This window comes from Poecilia latipinna, unplaced genomic scaffold (assembly GCF_001443285.1).
Source record: "Poecilia latipinna isolate Pla-1442-1.1 unplaced genomic scaffold, P_latipinna-1.0 Scaffold522, whole genome shotgun sequence".
NCBI lineage: Eukaryota > Metazoa > Chordata > Actinopteri > Cyprinodontiformes > Poeciliidae > Poecilia > Poecilia latipinna.
Genome location: NW_015113138.1, coordinates 30,556 through 48,654, shown reverse-complemented (window position 1 = coordinate 48,654; position 18,099 = coordinate 30,556). Strand labels below are relative to the sequence as shown.

Below are 18,099 nucleotides of genomic sequence, written 5' to 3'. Positions count from 1 at the left end.
TTGTACTTTTACTTAAGTACATTTTTTGAGTACTTTCTCCACCACTGACTGTATACGACAGCAGTGTTGAATCTAGCCAGACATGTTTAAGTGCTACCAGTCTGCTATATATCTATGCCACCAGATCAATAATTAACTCAGTCTTTTGCTAAATCACCTTCTGTCTGACCAGACAACTCCCTCCGGTGTGGGGGAGGGGTAGTAGACAGAAGGACAGGTGTAGCAATAAAAGAAAAGAAAAAGAAAAATATATATAAATAATTAAAACGTGCAAACATTGTCCCAGGTTTTACAGCTCTTATCTGCTTCTATTTTTGTCCGTTTTAGAGATTTTGACTCCTGCTCATATGAGCAGCTGCAAGAGATGAAAACAGCCATGGGGTTTCTGCAGGGGTGAATGAACGATTTCAAGATTTGTTGAATTGTAACTTTCATTTGATCTCAACATCACACAGACACAGAGGGGTTGGTATGCGCTCCTTCCAAAATGTATTTTCACAATAAAATAAAATGAAATAAAAAACATAAAAAAATGAAAGGCAGAAATTACTTCTGATATTATATGTAATGAAGATTTGTGCTGGATCTTGACAGGCAGCAAAGTTCCTTTGAAAATAACAGTTACATCATACAGACTGAGCCTTACACACATGGAACACATGGCACCATAAAGGACAAAACTATTGGCAAGTCTTTTAACTCTTTATTACAAAATCTTCTTTTATGTTCAAGACTTTGTAAAAACCTTTGAAGCATGAATACCAATAAACCATATAAATAAAAGACTACAGCACTGTGCATTATGCATTTCAATTATTTAGGCCATATAACAATGGGCTGAATTGTTATGTGCAGTTATTAACTTTAGATCTCAATAAAAAAAACAAAAAAAACAAAAAAACAAAACATTTGTAAAGCTTAGCTTTTAAATGACAATTTCAGTAATTCTCATCACTGCGTGATGCTTTTAACTTTTTGGTGAAAAGTAATTTGAAGGTTGTCAACAAAAATCTCATATTTGGTGAAATCTTGCATCACACATTTAGCAGTATTGTATTTTGTTGTGTTTTTTTCTTTTAAAAGAAACTTAACAGCTTTTGAAAAGGTGACCTTCCCCTAGGTATCTACTTTGACAGAGATGCCAAAAACTTGAAGCCCAAATTAAAATATACAATCTGACAATTTTTTATTCCATTGGCATCAACAAATTCAAAGTCATGCAAAAGAAACATGGCCAAAACAAAGAAAGGAAAGCTGGCTCTTAAAACAGATGTGGCATATGTAAACACCTTCAGTTAATCATCTTTGCATGCTGGCCATTCACATCCTGAGCTCCACATGTGGCAGATTATGACTCAAGCTACTCTGTCATACAAAACAGGTGTCAGTTCTGCATCACAGCAACATCAAAAGCAGATTGCAACTGCACATGGAGCGAACACAGAGCAGAAATCTACACAGAGACATGCGGCACTGCTGAATATTTCACAAATGTAAAGAATAAAGTGTCATCTGACTGAGCAATACGTTGAAAGTATGGGTGGTGGAGGGAACATTCCCTTACATGAGCACCAAAAGAGAATAAAAAGACAAAACATCCAGAAAACACAACTGTCTCTAGGTTAAGACTAATCTGTCCATACTCATCACATCAATCTAAGTAGCTTCTGACAAAGTTCTACCTCTTATTGTTAATGCTGAGGTCAGAGGGTTAATTACTTGCCTGTTTTGAGCACTTTATGCCTTCTGCTCTTCTAGCACAGACAGAGCCATTAATTCCAAGGCTTTAATGGTCTAATGTGATTGTTTGTTTACATGTGACCCACTGACTCCTCATGCATCTCACAGCCATATTCCACATTATCACAGCTAACTTAGTTGACGGCCTTTCAAACAGAGGACAGCCTTGGGATAAATTCTTGTGGAGGCTCCTCCAGCCATTTCTCAGTGCTAATTCTTTGCTTTTTCTCCCCAGCAAACTTATTCTGTAATATTGGTTTAAAATACTTGTTTGGTAATAAAGGTGCACACATTTGGTAAACAGCGCTTATGTTTGTTCAGATCGTTAACAGTATTCATTTATGTTTTGCTGAGAATTAAAGAACTGGCTGGGGGAGAGGACTTTTTGTGATGTCACAGCAGGAAGTGGAGGAACTCATCAGGCTGCTGGAAGAAGTGGACATGACTCTGGATAAGCGACCAAGATAAAGTCTTATTATTAGAAACATTTTTGTGTTATTATCTTTTAGTTTTTGCATTTGTGTTGCAGTTATAATTTGTTGGCTTAAGTTAGTCCCCTTGGTTTATCCATTGTTTGGTTTGAACTCCTCTTCCCTTACTTCCTTGTTTCAGGACAGCCATTGTGTGCAAATTCCCTGTTGTGTTCATTGAGAAGAGATCAGTTTTTTGGGTCCTTTCTTGTAAACTATTTCTATATTTGCTTTTATTGAACTGTTGTTGACTATTGTCTTAACATAAATGGATAATATTTTTATACTTATGTCCTCGTTCCTATGACCAAGCTAATGACAACAAATGCTAACACTCTTTTGCGCAAAGAACCTCCACAATTCTGTTTGTGCTTTCGTGACTCTATGCTGAAACCTTGAATCAAACACCTATGACTTACTCTAAACACATTACCTGATATGTAAGCAATCTACGGTAAACAAAAAGGCAACAGATGCTCTGATCTATTTATAATAATGTCAGTCATTTCAAATGTGCTATTGTGAAAACGTGAGTTGTTGTTTCTATACTAGATTGGAGTAAATAGTTCCAGTAATTCAACTGCATCACTAGAATATTGAATCAACAGCTACGTAATGCTCCTGTACTTCGAAAGAGGAGGTACAGAAAATTCTTTTAGACAACCTTACCACTAGATGTCACCAGTACCAGTTGCTGTCTCCTTTAAGCATTTGACCACAATCTAATGGTTTTTCTGAGCTGTTGAATTAGTGTGCTGACAATTTAAAGGACTAGATTGTATTCATAAGCTCCAGAAGTTGTGGGTGTGTGCATCAGCTGGTGACAGACTGGACTGTATATTGATCTACAGTGCCCCTTTGCTGTCCAAGTCTTTAAACTCAGTTTCAAACAACATGTGTCTGTGATGAAGAAATCAATGCAAGTGCCCAACCCCAGTTCTACTCTGCTGGACAAGTTGGCAGAGTAGCTTTCAGTGGCAAACAACTTGTACATGCAGTTATGGCTGAGTGAAAGAAGAGTTTGAGATATTTGAGGAATTTTAATAATACCAAAAAGAATGCCTATTGCAGTCCATTTTATTTTTATTTTTCATTTTTAGGATGTAAAAGCCAACATAGTTTCTAAGCTCGTCAACTACCATTTACTACTTTCTTGCTTTTCTGACAATATTATACACGATGTTGTGTACATTATTGTGTGCAATTGAATGTACACAATATGCAAATTAAAGGGTTAATGAATAACATGATTAATGATTAAAGCTAATAGATTAACTAATAACACAATTAGCTCCTCTCTGTTATAAACAGTTTCAGCTTGAGTGGACCATATGTATCCCACGAAAAGATTGGTTAGTATTTTCTGACAGGCTGCTCTCATAAGTCTGTTTTCCACAAGCACGATACAAAGTAATTACTATCTCCCCATCTGTCAAGGTGAAAGGCTGAGGGCTATCCCTTTTTCCACAGTCACAAAACATGAATCACAAATGCACGAAGAAGCACAAGAGGGTGCATTAAAAATAAAAAAGGAAGTCTGACATTTTGGAGAGGTCAGAGGAAAAGTTGAGTTCAGAAGATAGGAAGAGAGTACGGTAAAGGTGACCCACAAGTTAAAGAAATACAGATATGATAAAATGAAAAAAGGCAAAGACAAAAATAAATTTTGCCCTGAGGGTGCAGAGTCAGAGCAGAACACAGCCTCTTTGAATATGAAAATGTATATATCATGAGTGAAGAAATGCAGAAAGAAATGTTGGTGGCACTTTCTATTACAGCTAGGTAATAAAAAGTTGGATAGTAGTTTCAGGATTTTTCCTAGAATCCGATTGCATTGGATCATTGGTTTGCCGCATTATGACAGGCAGCAGTCACACAGAAGCAAAATATACCTTTAGTAGCTTTTTTTGGGTGTTTTTAAAGATCTTCTTTATCCAATAATAACTGTTCCATACCATCACATGTCTACATACTTTTAAAATGTGTTTGATCACAAAATGTTCTATCAAAAGTTTGAATTATTCAAGTAATAATTGAAAAAAAAAATGAACTCATGAAATACTAGAGTTGCAGTATGCATTGTGTAAATTTTTAGATGTTCGTTGAAATAATTCAAGTAACCTAAATGCTTCAATAACATTCAGAAAGACTGCCTTTCTCAGAACTCTAATTGCCTTATGTTCAGTCAGTGAGAACAGCCTCGACTTGAATGAATTGGAATCTACGTCTCCATTTGGAAAAAAAAAAAAAAAAAAAAAAAACTCACATAGGGCAAAATGCGTTGGGAACTTTAAATTAAATAAATTGAAACCTAAGACATTGGCAAGGAAAAAAAAAACAAAAAAAAAACAAGATGGGGGAGGAAGATGAAGAGAAAATAAAAAATGATGAAGAAGAGACTGAAGCATAAAGGTCGTTCTTTGCACTTTTCATACTTGGAACTGCCTGTCCCTAGTGAGTCCGAGTAATTTATGGGAAATTAATTTATATGTACGAAATGTGGCCCATAAAGTGATGATCCTGAACTTTTATGTCCTCCATCTGATTTCAATCAGGAATCTTTACTGTGCATCACTCTCCATCTGTCTCCCTTTAATGTCTTGTCATGACTTTTATAAAGATGTAAGGGTATCCAAGCACATCAGCTGGCAGCTCAGACAATATTATTTTTCTTGATTCACAAAGGAGAGAAATCAGAAAACTATGACATAAAATCATTTTAACTTGTAGCATATTTTACTCTTCTGTTGGTATCATTTTGTTTCAATTACATTTGAATCAGAGCACACTTGAAACTCATTGGCTCACCTGCGAGGAATGTGTAAGAAGCCAAAAACAATAAATCCCTCCAAATTGCAGTAGCTGAATGTAAAAAAACTCACTTTTAATCAAATTAATTCAGTGATGAAAACAATAATATTAATGTATTTTGGCTGTGGAAGAAGACAAAGACAAGGTTTGTGTCCAAAGAACTATTTTTATGTCTTCATGATGTAAAGCACTGTGAATCGCTGAAATACACAAATAAACTTTATTGAAAAATTTTGGCTTTTGGAAGAGAAAGAGGCCCACAGCATGACAGATCCTCCACTACACTTAACCAAATTCATCTTTTGTTTCATACTAGATCCACTTGGACTGATTTTTGCTGAAATCTTAATCGTATTCTCAATGATTACAACGCAATCCAGTTAAAATCTCAGCAGCATTCATCAAGCTTCACACATGGGGCATTTATTAAGGTAGCAAAGAAAAAAGGCCTTTCTTGCACCGTCTCCCCGACAACAGGTTGACAGGTAGACAGCATTCACTTGGTTGTGGTTACCAAGAGATTTTGTGGACACTTGGTAACCACTTTGAACTATTTGCTACATTTCTCACTCAGCTCTGGAGTTACTTGAGAAACTTTTTTTCCCCAGGTCTCTTTCATCAAAGTTTTACTCCTGAAAAACAAGAGCAATTATAACTTATAAAACTAGAACTTACGAGAACTATAACTTAAAAGTATAAAGTTTAAGATGTTTCAGCATTTACTTCATAAAAAGTGGTAGGGACACATATGATTCTTTCCAAACACCAACTTTTTTTTTTTTTTTAACAGGAATTATTTCTTTACGTGAGATTCTGTCATTGGGTTAAATGTTTATTGTAATGGTTTTTGCATAGTTTTGTGGGGTAAGTGGGGAAAGAGCTGCATTACCAACTTTGTACAATTTTATATACAACAAAATTTCTTTCATTCCCAAATAAGAACAGATTCAAAAGGAAACGCAGTTACATAGAGCTCAGTTCACTGGTTGGTTTGATCACATCAGGCTAAAGCTCTGTGAAAGAGACGCTAAGCGCTTAAGGATTTGGCCTGACCCCGTTTTAAGTCTCAGATGAGTTATTGCCAAAAACTGTAATATTGCTCAGATAAACCAAAGTGCAAAATGAAAACTTGTTAGCTTTCAGCATGAATCGAAATTAATACTTTAATATAGCATTGTGCCCTTAGGCTTTACCCAGAGCTGGATATAAATAAATGAGACAACTCTTAGCTTCAATCTGTGAGCAACTATTGTGGAGTTTTGTGTTTGTGTTCAATGAAGGAAACAAACAAGCAGTGTTCCTTTAGATCTAACTAATCCCAGCTTTACATAAATTACAAAAGAAAGGAAATAGCAGACAATTGAAATGGGTAGAATCTGTGGAGAGAGAAAGAGGGGCAGATAAAAAGGTAAGTACAGAGGTTGGTGTGGGATGATGCAGAAAACTGGATACAGATACACATCTCTATTGAAAAGCAACCAGCAATTATAAACTGGGTAACAGCGACTCCACTTCCTCAAATTGCAGACGGCAGCAAAGATCATCAATAAATTGGAGCCAAGAGTTTGCAATTTCATGACAAAATTAGTTGCTTTCCACTTCATCAAGAAATACAAGTTCTTCAGCCTCACATCCTGTTTCACCTACTCCCAGGGCTAATTGGGTTCCCCCCCTGGTCTAACCTGACAAAATGTTGTGAAGGTAAATACCAAGCCCAGAGTATCATGTTAGGATATAATTTGATTTCACATAGGATCATTGCCTATTCAAAAACAGATAGAAGAAAATAAATGCACACAGGGACTCTCATTTTAAAGTTTTATCTGCTAAAAATAAATAAATAAAATAAAATTCAAAGCTCAGCTCCTGAATCAGGAAGCATGTCAGTGTGTCTGATGACTTTTGAGTGTAATTAAAAAGGGAGGCACAGAAAAGGAAGGTGAGACTATGTTAGATTTTAGCAAACAGACGTATATGCTTGAGATTGCAAAACTATTTACTCTCTCAGGCTATTTGCTCTCTCAATATTTCAGTTTGCTCTTTTTAAACAGTGTTTCCTGCAAATAGATTTGTGTCTTAGGAGACTCTTATTTTTGTTTCTAGTTATAATATGTTTGTGCACTTCCAGAATATTCATATCCTACATTTTAGATGTTTCAGATTTTAGGGGAACTCTGAGTGAACCTCGCCTGTACAGAGATGACGAACCGCTGCAGTAGAAGCATGACTCAGTCTAACTCTTTTGTTGAAAATTTATGCATTAGAGTTAATGTACCGACTCCAGTAAAAAAAAAAAAAAAAAAAAAAAAAAAAAACATGACTGTTTTCTCCTACGCAGGACTCAAGTTAGTCTGACCAGATGTCTGCCTACAGCTTTCAAACATTGCTTTATCTAAATATGTTTTTTTTTCCTCATTTTTGTATCCTTAGGCCGTTTTAAGATGATGAATGTTTTTGACAAGCCAACATATAATGTAAGCCTGTCTCTTTGGTCACGTCTCCATCAAATTTAAGTTTTTCTTATTTGAGTGTAAACCAAATAAAGTAGCGACCTAATAGTAACATAACCACATTTTCTAAAGATCCAGATGTTTTAAGATTGCTATAATTGGACAACTGGGAACTTAAGACAGATTCTCAAAGAGAATCTGAAAAGCACAGTGATACTGCAAAACACCCAAGAGCTCCATCCCAGAATCGGCATGCCACAGTTAGCATGTTCAACTTTGACGTTTTATGACATGACAATTATGACAAGGCTAGACAAGAATGCCAAAATGTGAAAGCTTTGAAAAAGAAAAAGGTGTCCTCTCTAGATGAATGTGGCAGCAAAATTTGTGTCTGAACCAGCCACAAGATTTCTTGAAAAATGTTCTATGAACAGATTGCATACAACAAAGTGAAGATATTTAGTAAAGCGACACAGCACCATGTTAGGAAGAAAACCCAGTAGAGCATTTTGACACAAACACCACAAAGTGTCGAACACAGTGGCAGTGGGTCGATGAGTTGGGCTTTCTTTGGAAACACGAACAGGCCATCTTGTAGCTGCTAAAAATGCCACAAAATTAGAAAAGCAAAGCATTGCTTTTATGCCATAAATAGTAAGTTATTATATTTCCAAGAGTGATGAATTTCTAATAACAGAATTGCCAGAGATGTGAAGAGCTTTGCTGAAGTAGCAAACATGTTAAAGCATACAAAGGGTGTCGACATTTTGATTACAAATTAGGTGTTTGTCAAAAATCTTACTTGTTGAACTATTAAGTATTGGCGCAATAATAGTACACGTTCTCCTGTTTATGGAATCCTATGTCCAACTGAGAAAAAAATAGATCTGCTGCTGGTGGTTGGAAGATCTGGCAGCCTCACTTCTGTCCTACTGTTCCAGGGCAACTCTGGCTTTCCACAATCAGCATGCGAATGTGTGCATGAATCGATAAATACCTTACTGCAGAATAAAGCGCAAGATAAAGTGCTGTACAAACACAGGACATTTGCCATTTACCATTTTGGGTGTTGAGTAGAAAATACGATGCTTTGCTTCAGACCAGTTACAGTAGCAGTGTGCTTGAGGTACTTAACATTTTTTAATCACACAATTTACTTTAAATTTGTGCTACCTTCGGACTGACGTTCTGACATTTTACATTTGTAAAAAACAACCAGCTCTATTGTTCTTTACTATCAATAGTTTCAATTGTTCTTTTACTCTATTCTTCGTTGACGGAAGGTATGTTCAGCTAACACATTCTGCAGACCAAATCACTGTGCTACATCAAGACAGTAAGAAATATTTAATTTGATTTATTTCAATGAGAGAAATTACACATCAAGATAAACCTAACTAATAGTTTTGCATAACATGTAATGTCGGATGACCTATTTCAATTTTATGAATGTCACAGTGGTATGAATGCTACATTTAAAATTGAAAATAAAAGAGAAGAAAATTAATTTAGAAGCTGAACAAACTGAAACATCAAAAACACAATCTGTAACTGGAAAACTGTTATTCATTATAAGTACATGAGGTATAACTATATGAATCTCATATAAATAGTTGTGCGCACCTGACAGAGGTTAGTCCACAAAATGTTAGCCGTACAGAAATTTGAAGTGAGTAAGACAGGAATAGAGGAGTTTTCATCAAAACAGGAAAAGTCTCAAATGGCTATTTCATCTCCCAGGCAGTCAGGAGCTCCCTGTTTGTTGAGAGCATTGAGCAGTCTCAACGTCTCCCCATCTGTTCCCCAGCCAAAGATCTCCATCTCCTCATCCTCATCCTCATCGCCCTCCCCCTCGTCTTCCCTGTCATCGCTGTCGTCTGAGTTCGACTCGTACTCTGAAGCGATACCTGACTCGCGAAACCTGGTGAACTCCAGGCAGTCCAAAGATTTCACTTCTCTGGATAAGATGCTCGCTGGAGTGTTAGGCACATCTCGACCTTGAGTCACTGGCTTGTTAGGCTTGAGAGACGGGGGAGGCGAAGGGAGTCGAGGAGGTGGAGGCCCCGGCGGTCCCGGGAGGAAACGGAAACACTCCAGTTTGAGTAGACATTGGTCCCTACCTAGTGGGCTTCCCAGAGTCCCGTTGGTAGAGGAAAAGGCGTTGCTGGTTCCGTCACCAGTGCCGAGTGCAGAGAGGTTGATGTCGGACACCTCGGATTTGGGTGTGGTAGCGTCGCAGATCACTGGAGGTACCGTGGAGCGGAAGGTGATCTCCAACAAACTGTCCTGAGAGCCCACTGGAGAAAAGAGGTAAGTGGAGAAGATGGATATTAGGTGATCAAGTAATGACTTGATTGCTTGATTCACGTTGTTCTCCCATCAGTCATCTTCTCAAAAGACAACTGTATGTCATAAAGAAAAAAATGAATTGCTGGAAACAGAGCGATATAAATTCTAACAACATAAATCAGAGGAGTCTCTTACACAGCAAGAAAGGTCAGTTGTGGCCTTCAGTATTTCATCATCATCATGTGGCGCTCTGAAGTATTTTGTGTCACTGTTTAGAAGCACACAGTACTGACATGAAGCAGAAAGTGGCTCTAAGGAAATTGTCCATGTTTTCAGGTTCAAATTTAAAGTTCAATCATACATTAGAACAGTGCTTACAAAGTTTCCAACTCTTGTTTCTTAACCAAAACTGAGATTGGCTTGCTAAATTATATATAGTCTGTGTCTCACAAGAGGATTCACTTGTCTGCCTACATAATACAAACAGTTGAGAAGCACCCCATTCTTTATCCATGGGGTTTCTTATGATATCAGGCCAAATCATTTTAAGCTTTAACTGCTTGAAATCCTATGAGAAGGCTTTCCACAATGGTTAGTAGTATGTTGTAATGAGATTTTTTTTTCTTGCCATTCTTTCAGATGTATATTTGTGAGGTCAGGCACTGATGTTTGAGTAGAAAACCTGGCTCTCACACCAAACTTTGTAGTTGAGAGAATGTGATTAGGAAAGTATTATTCTCCAGTTAAAGTCAGAAACCCAGATTTGTCCATGTAACTGTATCATGTATCTACATGATCCTAGACTTATGTAGACTCTAGGGTCATTTCAACCAACATTTTGTAGTATAATTTGTGAATTAAACATTGGCGGCAGCGCCTCAATTATGGAAACCCATTTCACCGAGACCTCTATGCAGTACTCTTGAGCAAATCAGAAGGTTATGTACAGTTTGGAGATCTCTAGTTATTGTTGCGTTAGTGACCTCTGTTCACTCTGTGGCTAGGCTTCTACTGGAGCTGCTCTGTGTTTTTCAAGGCCTTTTGCTTTGAAAAACACAAAACACAGGGTTGCTGCCATTCCCAGTCACCTCCACTGTGTTACAATGCCACATATTTGACATAAGTGGACTTAATGTTGAGCTGGCATAATATCACAGCATTCAGATTGAAATTACTGAGCTCCTGAGTGTCCAATTCTTTTACAAGTTTGTAGAGGCAGTTTGCATGTCTATGTACTGGATTTAATACATGTAACCATGGCAGTAATTGAAGCATATGCCACAAAACTGAAAAACAACTCTTTAAAAGATGGTCTAAATCTTTTAAATGCTTCAAGTTCTGATTTCTGTTAAAGAGAGCGCCATTTAAAAGTAAATGATGTTACCTGATTGTACACAGTTTGAATAGACCTCTCATCTTGGTCAAGCTGCCCTTCGATTTCAGTAAAATGATTAATAATGTTGATTTAGATTAGTGCAATTTCAGCTCGTCACTGTCAATACACCAAAAGTAAAATGGGTTGCACTATCACGGCAAGATATGCCCATCTTTAATTTAAATGGTTAACTTGCATTAGCTGTACTAGATCTAAAAACGTTCCATGTACAGGATTGGACTTTGAGAGCTCTTGAGTAGTAAATGTGGAAGATTAGTTTCTAGCACCTATCTCTTCCATTTTTTGTATCAGAAAAAAAAAAAAAAAAAAATTAAGCATGTCTGCAGAAAGTTTTCAAGTGTGGACAGAGAAGCATATTAAAAAGTCCAACTTGCCTAGGGAGTAATAAGCAAAGCTTCACGTTTGAAATATTTGCTGAAAAGATTAAAGATTGTTTCCTGCAGAGTGACATTTGGAGGGCAGACTGGGCTGTGGTGTTGCTGAGAAGATTGTCTGTCTGAATAGTCAAAGAAGAGGCTTTAAAATGCACAAAGCTGCGAAGGGAGGCATTGGAGAGGACAGAGGGGGGTCTGCGACAGCTGAACATCAGTAGGACGTGTGTTGTGTCTGAAACAAAATTAGAAAGTTAAGAGTCCAATAGTAAAACATACTCAACTATCTTACCATGAATAGCAGCAGCTTCACAAAGGAAGAGAGTTTGAGTACTGGCATCTTTCTGAGCACAAACAGAAAGATGACTAAATACGTATTCACTCGTGGTTTTTTAATCCTACATTTAATGCGCTTGATTTTTAGTAGAATTTCTACAACTGTGTCTGCAGGCCAACTTTATATTGTGACTTGGTCCAAAGCTAATCTCTACTCTAAGCCCTTTATGCACTCTGCAACTGGGCTGCGGAATATGGACAATGCCTAAAGGTTTTGTTGTTATTTGTTTGGGGTCTTTTGGAACATTTCTCTCTAGCATGTTTCATGAATCTTCAGTTTTGACTGAGCAGAATAACCTTAGATAAAAGACTCATCTTGTGAAAGCATCATTCAAATGTATTACAGTACGGCAGGGTTAATGGAGACAAACCAAATGACTGCGATTTTTGAATGAACCGAAAGAAAAGAGAACCTAATTTCCGTGCCCACGATTGTGCAGATACTTATACTAATCGCAATAAATTTGAATATCCTTTTGTTTTCATTAGTGAAGATTTATGCTTGACTGCTGTCAATAAACATGCATAAATATGACAGTTATAAAGTTTTTCAATATTGTAACATTGATATTTTAGCTAAAGGCTTACCAGTGTGTTTTCTCTCTTGTTGATGTTGCAGCTACTGGCTGTCTTTTGAAAAATAGGATTCATGGAAAATCCGTATCTACTCTAGTATCTTGAAGGACTAATGACAACATAATGTAAAATTTGCCAGCTGAATCCGCCCAGTAGGATCGGCTTGAGGTTTCTGGTGACATTCACACGCAGCCCGGATTAATGTGGCCGCATTGTCTGCACGTGGTGGCAGAGACAATAACTCTACCAGCCCGAGGGGCTACTAAAAGAAGTTTATATCTCTGTGTGTAAGGGAAACTTAGAGATTCAGGAGGATTCGTCGTAGGGAGAAACATGTGACCTAGGGACAGACTGAGGAAGAGGTCAGACTGGGAAGAAGTAGCTGGATGTAGGGAGGAGGGTAGCTTACATGTCAAGGTGGGTTTCTATCCTGCTTAACATACATTTGATGACCATGCCTGACTTATCAACAACTAACTTATCAACTCTAATCCACTGTAAGCGCATAAGATCAGACATAAATAATGAGATATTAACTTACTGGAATTTGGTCCAACCATCTTGGATTCTAGCTCCTGGATTTGTTTAACCAGCAGGGAGATGTGCTGCAGCAGGTCTTTGTTCTGGAGCAGCAGCTGATGGACTCGAGCCTGGGCCTCCAGCCGAGCTGTGGCCTCTGCGCTCAGCTGGTCCTTCAGGAGATGGACCTTCATTGATGCATGGAAGGGAGTGAGATTGGGGGACAGGTAGTAGAAATGAAACAGAGAGAGAAAATGGGTTGATCAGACAAGTGTTGTTACAGAAATCCGTTTGACATAGCCAGGACATAAACTACTAAATGTGAAGTCCAGCGCCACACCAAGCCTAGGACTCTGCTGAGGACTTAGCTTTAAAAACTTGGCTGAGTCTGATTAACGGGAGAGAATGATTGATCCTCTGCAGTATTTAAACTGCACTGAATTTAATCAAAGCAGTTTGGAGCTAATGTCACAAAACCATCTGAGTTCTCTCGCAGCCAGAATCGAAGAGATCAATCGGTGATAATCCAGTGGGGACTACAGAGGTAGAAGAAGAGGACAATACCTGGAGTGGAAGAAGTTCTACATTTTAGCCCACTTAGAAGAGGGCTAAAATTACTGAGAAAAACAAAAAGAACATACTAAGCTTTTGTTAGGGGATCATGCCAGGTAAAACACATTTATCTGTGCTACCCTCAAAAATGTACATAGTATTACCAGAGCAGGGGTGTCACTGTCTATCTTAAAAAGTCTTGAACACCCGGCTCTTAAGAGTGCCTCTCCTCATTGTGCACTTTTCTTTATGTCTGCACTCTACAGTACTTTTACGATGGGAGAACCTGACCGGTGGTCTACCTTCTAAGTAGTTGATCGTTAACACTGATTTAATTAAGTTTTTACATCCTTATTTGGCATTTGCTTTGGATAGAAAAGCATCAGACAAATGCATAAATATTACAAGCAAATGTGTGGAGTTTGCCTAACAGTTTTGTGACTTAGGGTTTTAGGTGGTAAACATTCCTGGTTGCATATAACAAATGATGAAAATGTGGAGAAGCACATCCATCCATTGTAAAGGGTAGTCCAAACTGTGAGCCTGCTTTTCACCCAGAAGCCCTGGAAATTTTGCAAAAGGCCAGAAGATCATAATAGAAATAGAAATAAAACTGTGGCATAAAAATATAACCCACAGACATAAAACCTGTGGTTTGAGGAGAGCAGAATGAAGTGATCCCTTTCGCTCCATGCCAAACTTATAAAACGGTACATGAGCAGAATAAACGGGTAAGGGGCTTACACAAACTGTAACAGCAGGGCAGCTAATAAGTGTGTTGTGGCTTTGTGAAAAAAAAAAAAAAACATTTTTCCCCAAATAATATGACTGTTTTCTGCACTGTATTAATGCGTTTAAATTAAAGGTTAGTTATTTTGCATTTTGGAGAGCTATATTATTTCAGTGCAGTTTGCATCTTTTATTTGGACAGTTTTGGGCATGTGAACTAAATATTTTATTGGAGTATTAATTTGAAACTGAATATTTTAAAAGGCTCATCTCTATGTGTAGAATATAATATCTTATATCAGCTATACACTTGTTATTGCTAGTGCAGATACAGACTTACTAATGATGTAGAGTGAAGTCAAAAATGATATTGCAGTAACTGATTAGGAGATGTAAACAGCTTAATTATGTTCTCTTTAACATCCTGTTATTATCTATAAAAAATATGCAGTGAGTATTGAATTTCCTCTCAAATGCTCAAAGGTCTAAAATGTTGAACGACTGCAGAGGATTTGAAGGAGATTCTCGTAATGTGAAAATCGGGGAGACAAGATGCCAGATGCAAAAAAGACAAGTGACACATACAGCAGCCAACCCACTGCTTGATGCAACGTGATGTGCACACAACTAATCTTGACTGTTAGGTACATTTTTGAACTCTTTTTGATTAGATTAAAACTAACTTCAGCATTCAAATAAAAAATGTAATAGACTGTCCAAAGATGTAAGATCTTTGTGCTGAAATTATTGTGCCACTATAAAATGTTCAAAGAGCACTCATGGTGCTCGAGTGACAGCTCTGATCCTCATGTAACCTTAATGTCATAGTCTGCTGTGGTTTGCCAGATTAAAGCAGACTCCATTTCAATTTAGGTATGAAAGGCTACACAATGAATCATTTATTTAAAAACTGAGGCAGGGGAGACGGACACCCTTCAGTTGTTGCACACAAAATTACAAATACACACTCGTATTTGGTTCCTGCGTGAGCAGCGACTACCTTGTTTTCACAAATGTTTGCAGCACCACCTCACATTCTAACTAGACACCTTTGCAGTCATGTAACTGCTTTCAAAAAGTTCAAAGGAGAAAATCTCAAAAGTCTGTAATCTGAGAGAAGTTTAAAAGAGGCTCAGCATTCAAGAAGGCCACTTATTAATGATTTTCTGACAGAAGAGGCGGCGTACTTCTCAATGATTTGATTTGGATTAACCTTGGAGCTTGGTCACGGCCCAGCAAAGCTTCAAACACTAGTAGACTAGGATGCAATGAGTAAATGAGGCAAAAATAGGGGAAATATTTCCAGAGATCCATGTCACGAAGAAAAAACATCTAATTTTAGGCTGTAAAAGTCAGGAAGGGCTCATTACTTTTAATATTACCTTGTTTCCTGATTTTCTAATAGATTCTTGTCAGTAAGACATTTTATGTGCTGCTTTGAATGTAAAAATGACTAAATCATAACTAAGCCTGGCTGAAGAGAAACCCACCAATACTTATGTGAAGAGCAGACAGGTGCGGCAAATCAAGGCTTCTCATGTAGAGATACAAGTCATTGAAAAGCATAATGATTCCCTGTTTTTTTCCTCATTTCAGCACAAAGTGGTAACATGCAGCTGGTTACCGTGGCAGCACGAAGGCTCTTTGCTCCTGACGTCAAGGGTAACAAATATCAAATAAGAAGACAGCAAAAAAAAAAAAATCAACTACACAACAAAGTATTTGAAAATGGAACAATACACCAAGGACAGCCCAATATTCTGAAATGCTGCTGTGCTCTGAAACGTGGAGGATGGGCTTAAGAATTTGGCTTGTTCTGAGAAACACCGAAATAGCTGTAAAATGATCATGAAAATAATTTTTGATTCATTCAATCACTTGGTGCGCTGGCTGTTTACTGAATAACCTGCCACATTTTAAGTACACCTGCTACCAGGTTGGACACTTTTAAAATCAGACTTACCTCATAATTTGATGTGGCATAAATTTAATATTCCATCAAAGCCATTTCTAAGAAATCTTGTTCCGTAGACATCAAGGAGTTACTGCATATCTGGTGCAGACTTTGGAGGACATTGCAGCACTATGAATAAGTTGTAATGCTTTGGAGCATAGGTGCATTTATCCTGTCACAGAAATAGCCATCATAAGATGGATAAATAAATTATGGGCATAATCAGCCACATTATGCCCATTTCTCTTCTTCTCCATTCTGATACTTGTTTTAACTTCTGAAAGTCATGTTTGCCACATCTCAAAAAATATATTGTTGAGAATAAATAGTTCTGTTTTTTCCTCTGTCTCTTAGCTATTTGTATGCTTGTATATATACATACATACATGCACTCACATAGAGCATGCACGTGCAAAGCTAAGGTTAAAGGATACATCCTCAAAAATAGGGTTAAAGTAAATGACACATTAGGGAGCGCCCTCTTAGGGACGTAGCTTAGATAGGAGCTAACAAAGAGAAGTACAAACTGCTGCTTGATGCTGTTTTGCTCTGTTAACCCATCAGGATTAGCATGAACAAATGGACCAGCTGTATTTTAGTCTTAATTAATGGAATTCATGAATTCAACTCACTGACTCTTCTTCATCCTCATACATCAAGAACCTAATGTAAAAAAAGGATAATTCCACAATATCAATGTTTAACTGCCAAGTGATTGTTAACACAAATGGAGAAAAGACTAACCAATTTAATATAGAGACTGGTGTATAAACATTCTATGATCAATATTATGAAGACTTTAGTCTGTACACACACAGATACTTTGATGATATCCCATTGTTACACAGGCTTTATTTTCCCAGTTAACTCGCCTACTGCAGCTTCAACGCTTCTGGAAAAGCTGTCCACAAGGTTTACGAGTGTGTTTACGTGAAATTTGACCATTCTTTCAGGGGGGAATTTATGACTTCAGGCAACGATGATGGATGAGAATGTCTGGCTCACAGTTTTGGCTCCAATTCATCACATATGTTCTCTACTGAGTTGTGGTTGAGGGCTCTGTGCAGACTATTCATGCTATTCCACACCAAGCTCATCCTTATGGACATTTCTTTATGCACTTATGTGGAGTCATGTTGGTACTGTCCCTCAACTGTAAAATGAAATTTCCAAAAATATTGTAACAATTACGCCATCTGTGTGCAATTAATCTAGACATTGTGTTTCACTGTGAATTGAGCTAATGGTATAAATTAACTTTTCAATAACATTCTGATTCATTGAGTAAGTCTGTATGGCCCAGCACTGAGAGTTTCTTTCACTGGGATTGAGCCCCAGAGGACCAATCTCAACAGTATGTTTCCCTCTCTGGCACTTGGCACAATTCAGTCAGACAGGAACTGTTTTCCTGGCAACTGTCAAACCCTGACTGATTCATCCGAATGATTAACAGAAAGAGAAACATGATTGTTCACTCCAGAGAACACTGTTCTGCTTTAGAGTCAAGTGGGGATGTGCTTTACACTGATCTGTCCAATGCTTTTCATTAAACTTGGTGAGCTACGATTTGGGGGTCCAGCTGCTCAACCATGAAAAGCCCAGTCCTTGAAGCTGTTGGCATCACAATACACACACAAATGTGTTCAAACCCTCTTTAAGATATTGAAGTAAACGCAGAAATGATTTTTTTTAAAACTTAAGCACTTTAGTAATACATCTTAATAGTATTAACCCATTTACGAAGACAATATAGAGGAAGGTGTAAAACATATGCAGCTCTTGTGAGTAATGGTATTTCTTCTTTTTTTTTTTTTTTTTTTTTTTTTACCAAAAAAAATTTTTTCCACAAATTTTTTTTTTTTGGGTTCCTTTAATAATTTTTTTCCCACTTTCCTTTTTCCTTTTT

The 18,099-nt window shown here is 37.4% G+C and overlaps 1 protein-coding gene across 2 annotated transcripts in view; it reads right to left on the bottom strand.

The window, feature by feature from the left end:
• Window positions 1-18,099, bottom strand: part of LOC106952508 (uncharacterized) — a 71,393-nt gene that overhangs the window by 22,765 nt on the left and 30,529 nt on the right. For both annotated transcript variants that reach the window (XM_015040664.1, XM_015040665.1), the window contains exons 4-5: window positions 12,981-13,146; window positions 9,592-9,768 (exon numbers count right to left, since the gene is read on the bottom strand). In XM_015040664.1, coding sequence (XP_014896150.1) covers window positions 9,592-9,768; window positions 12,981-13,146 — 343 coding nt within the window. The remainder of the gene's footprint in view (window positions 1-9,591; window positions 9,769-12,980; window positions 13,147-18,099) is intronic.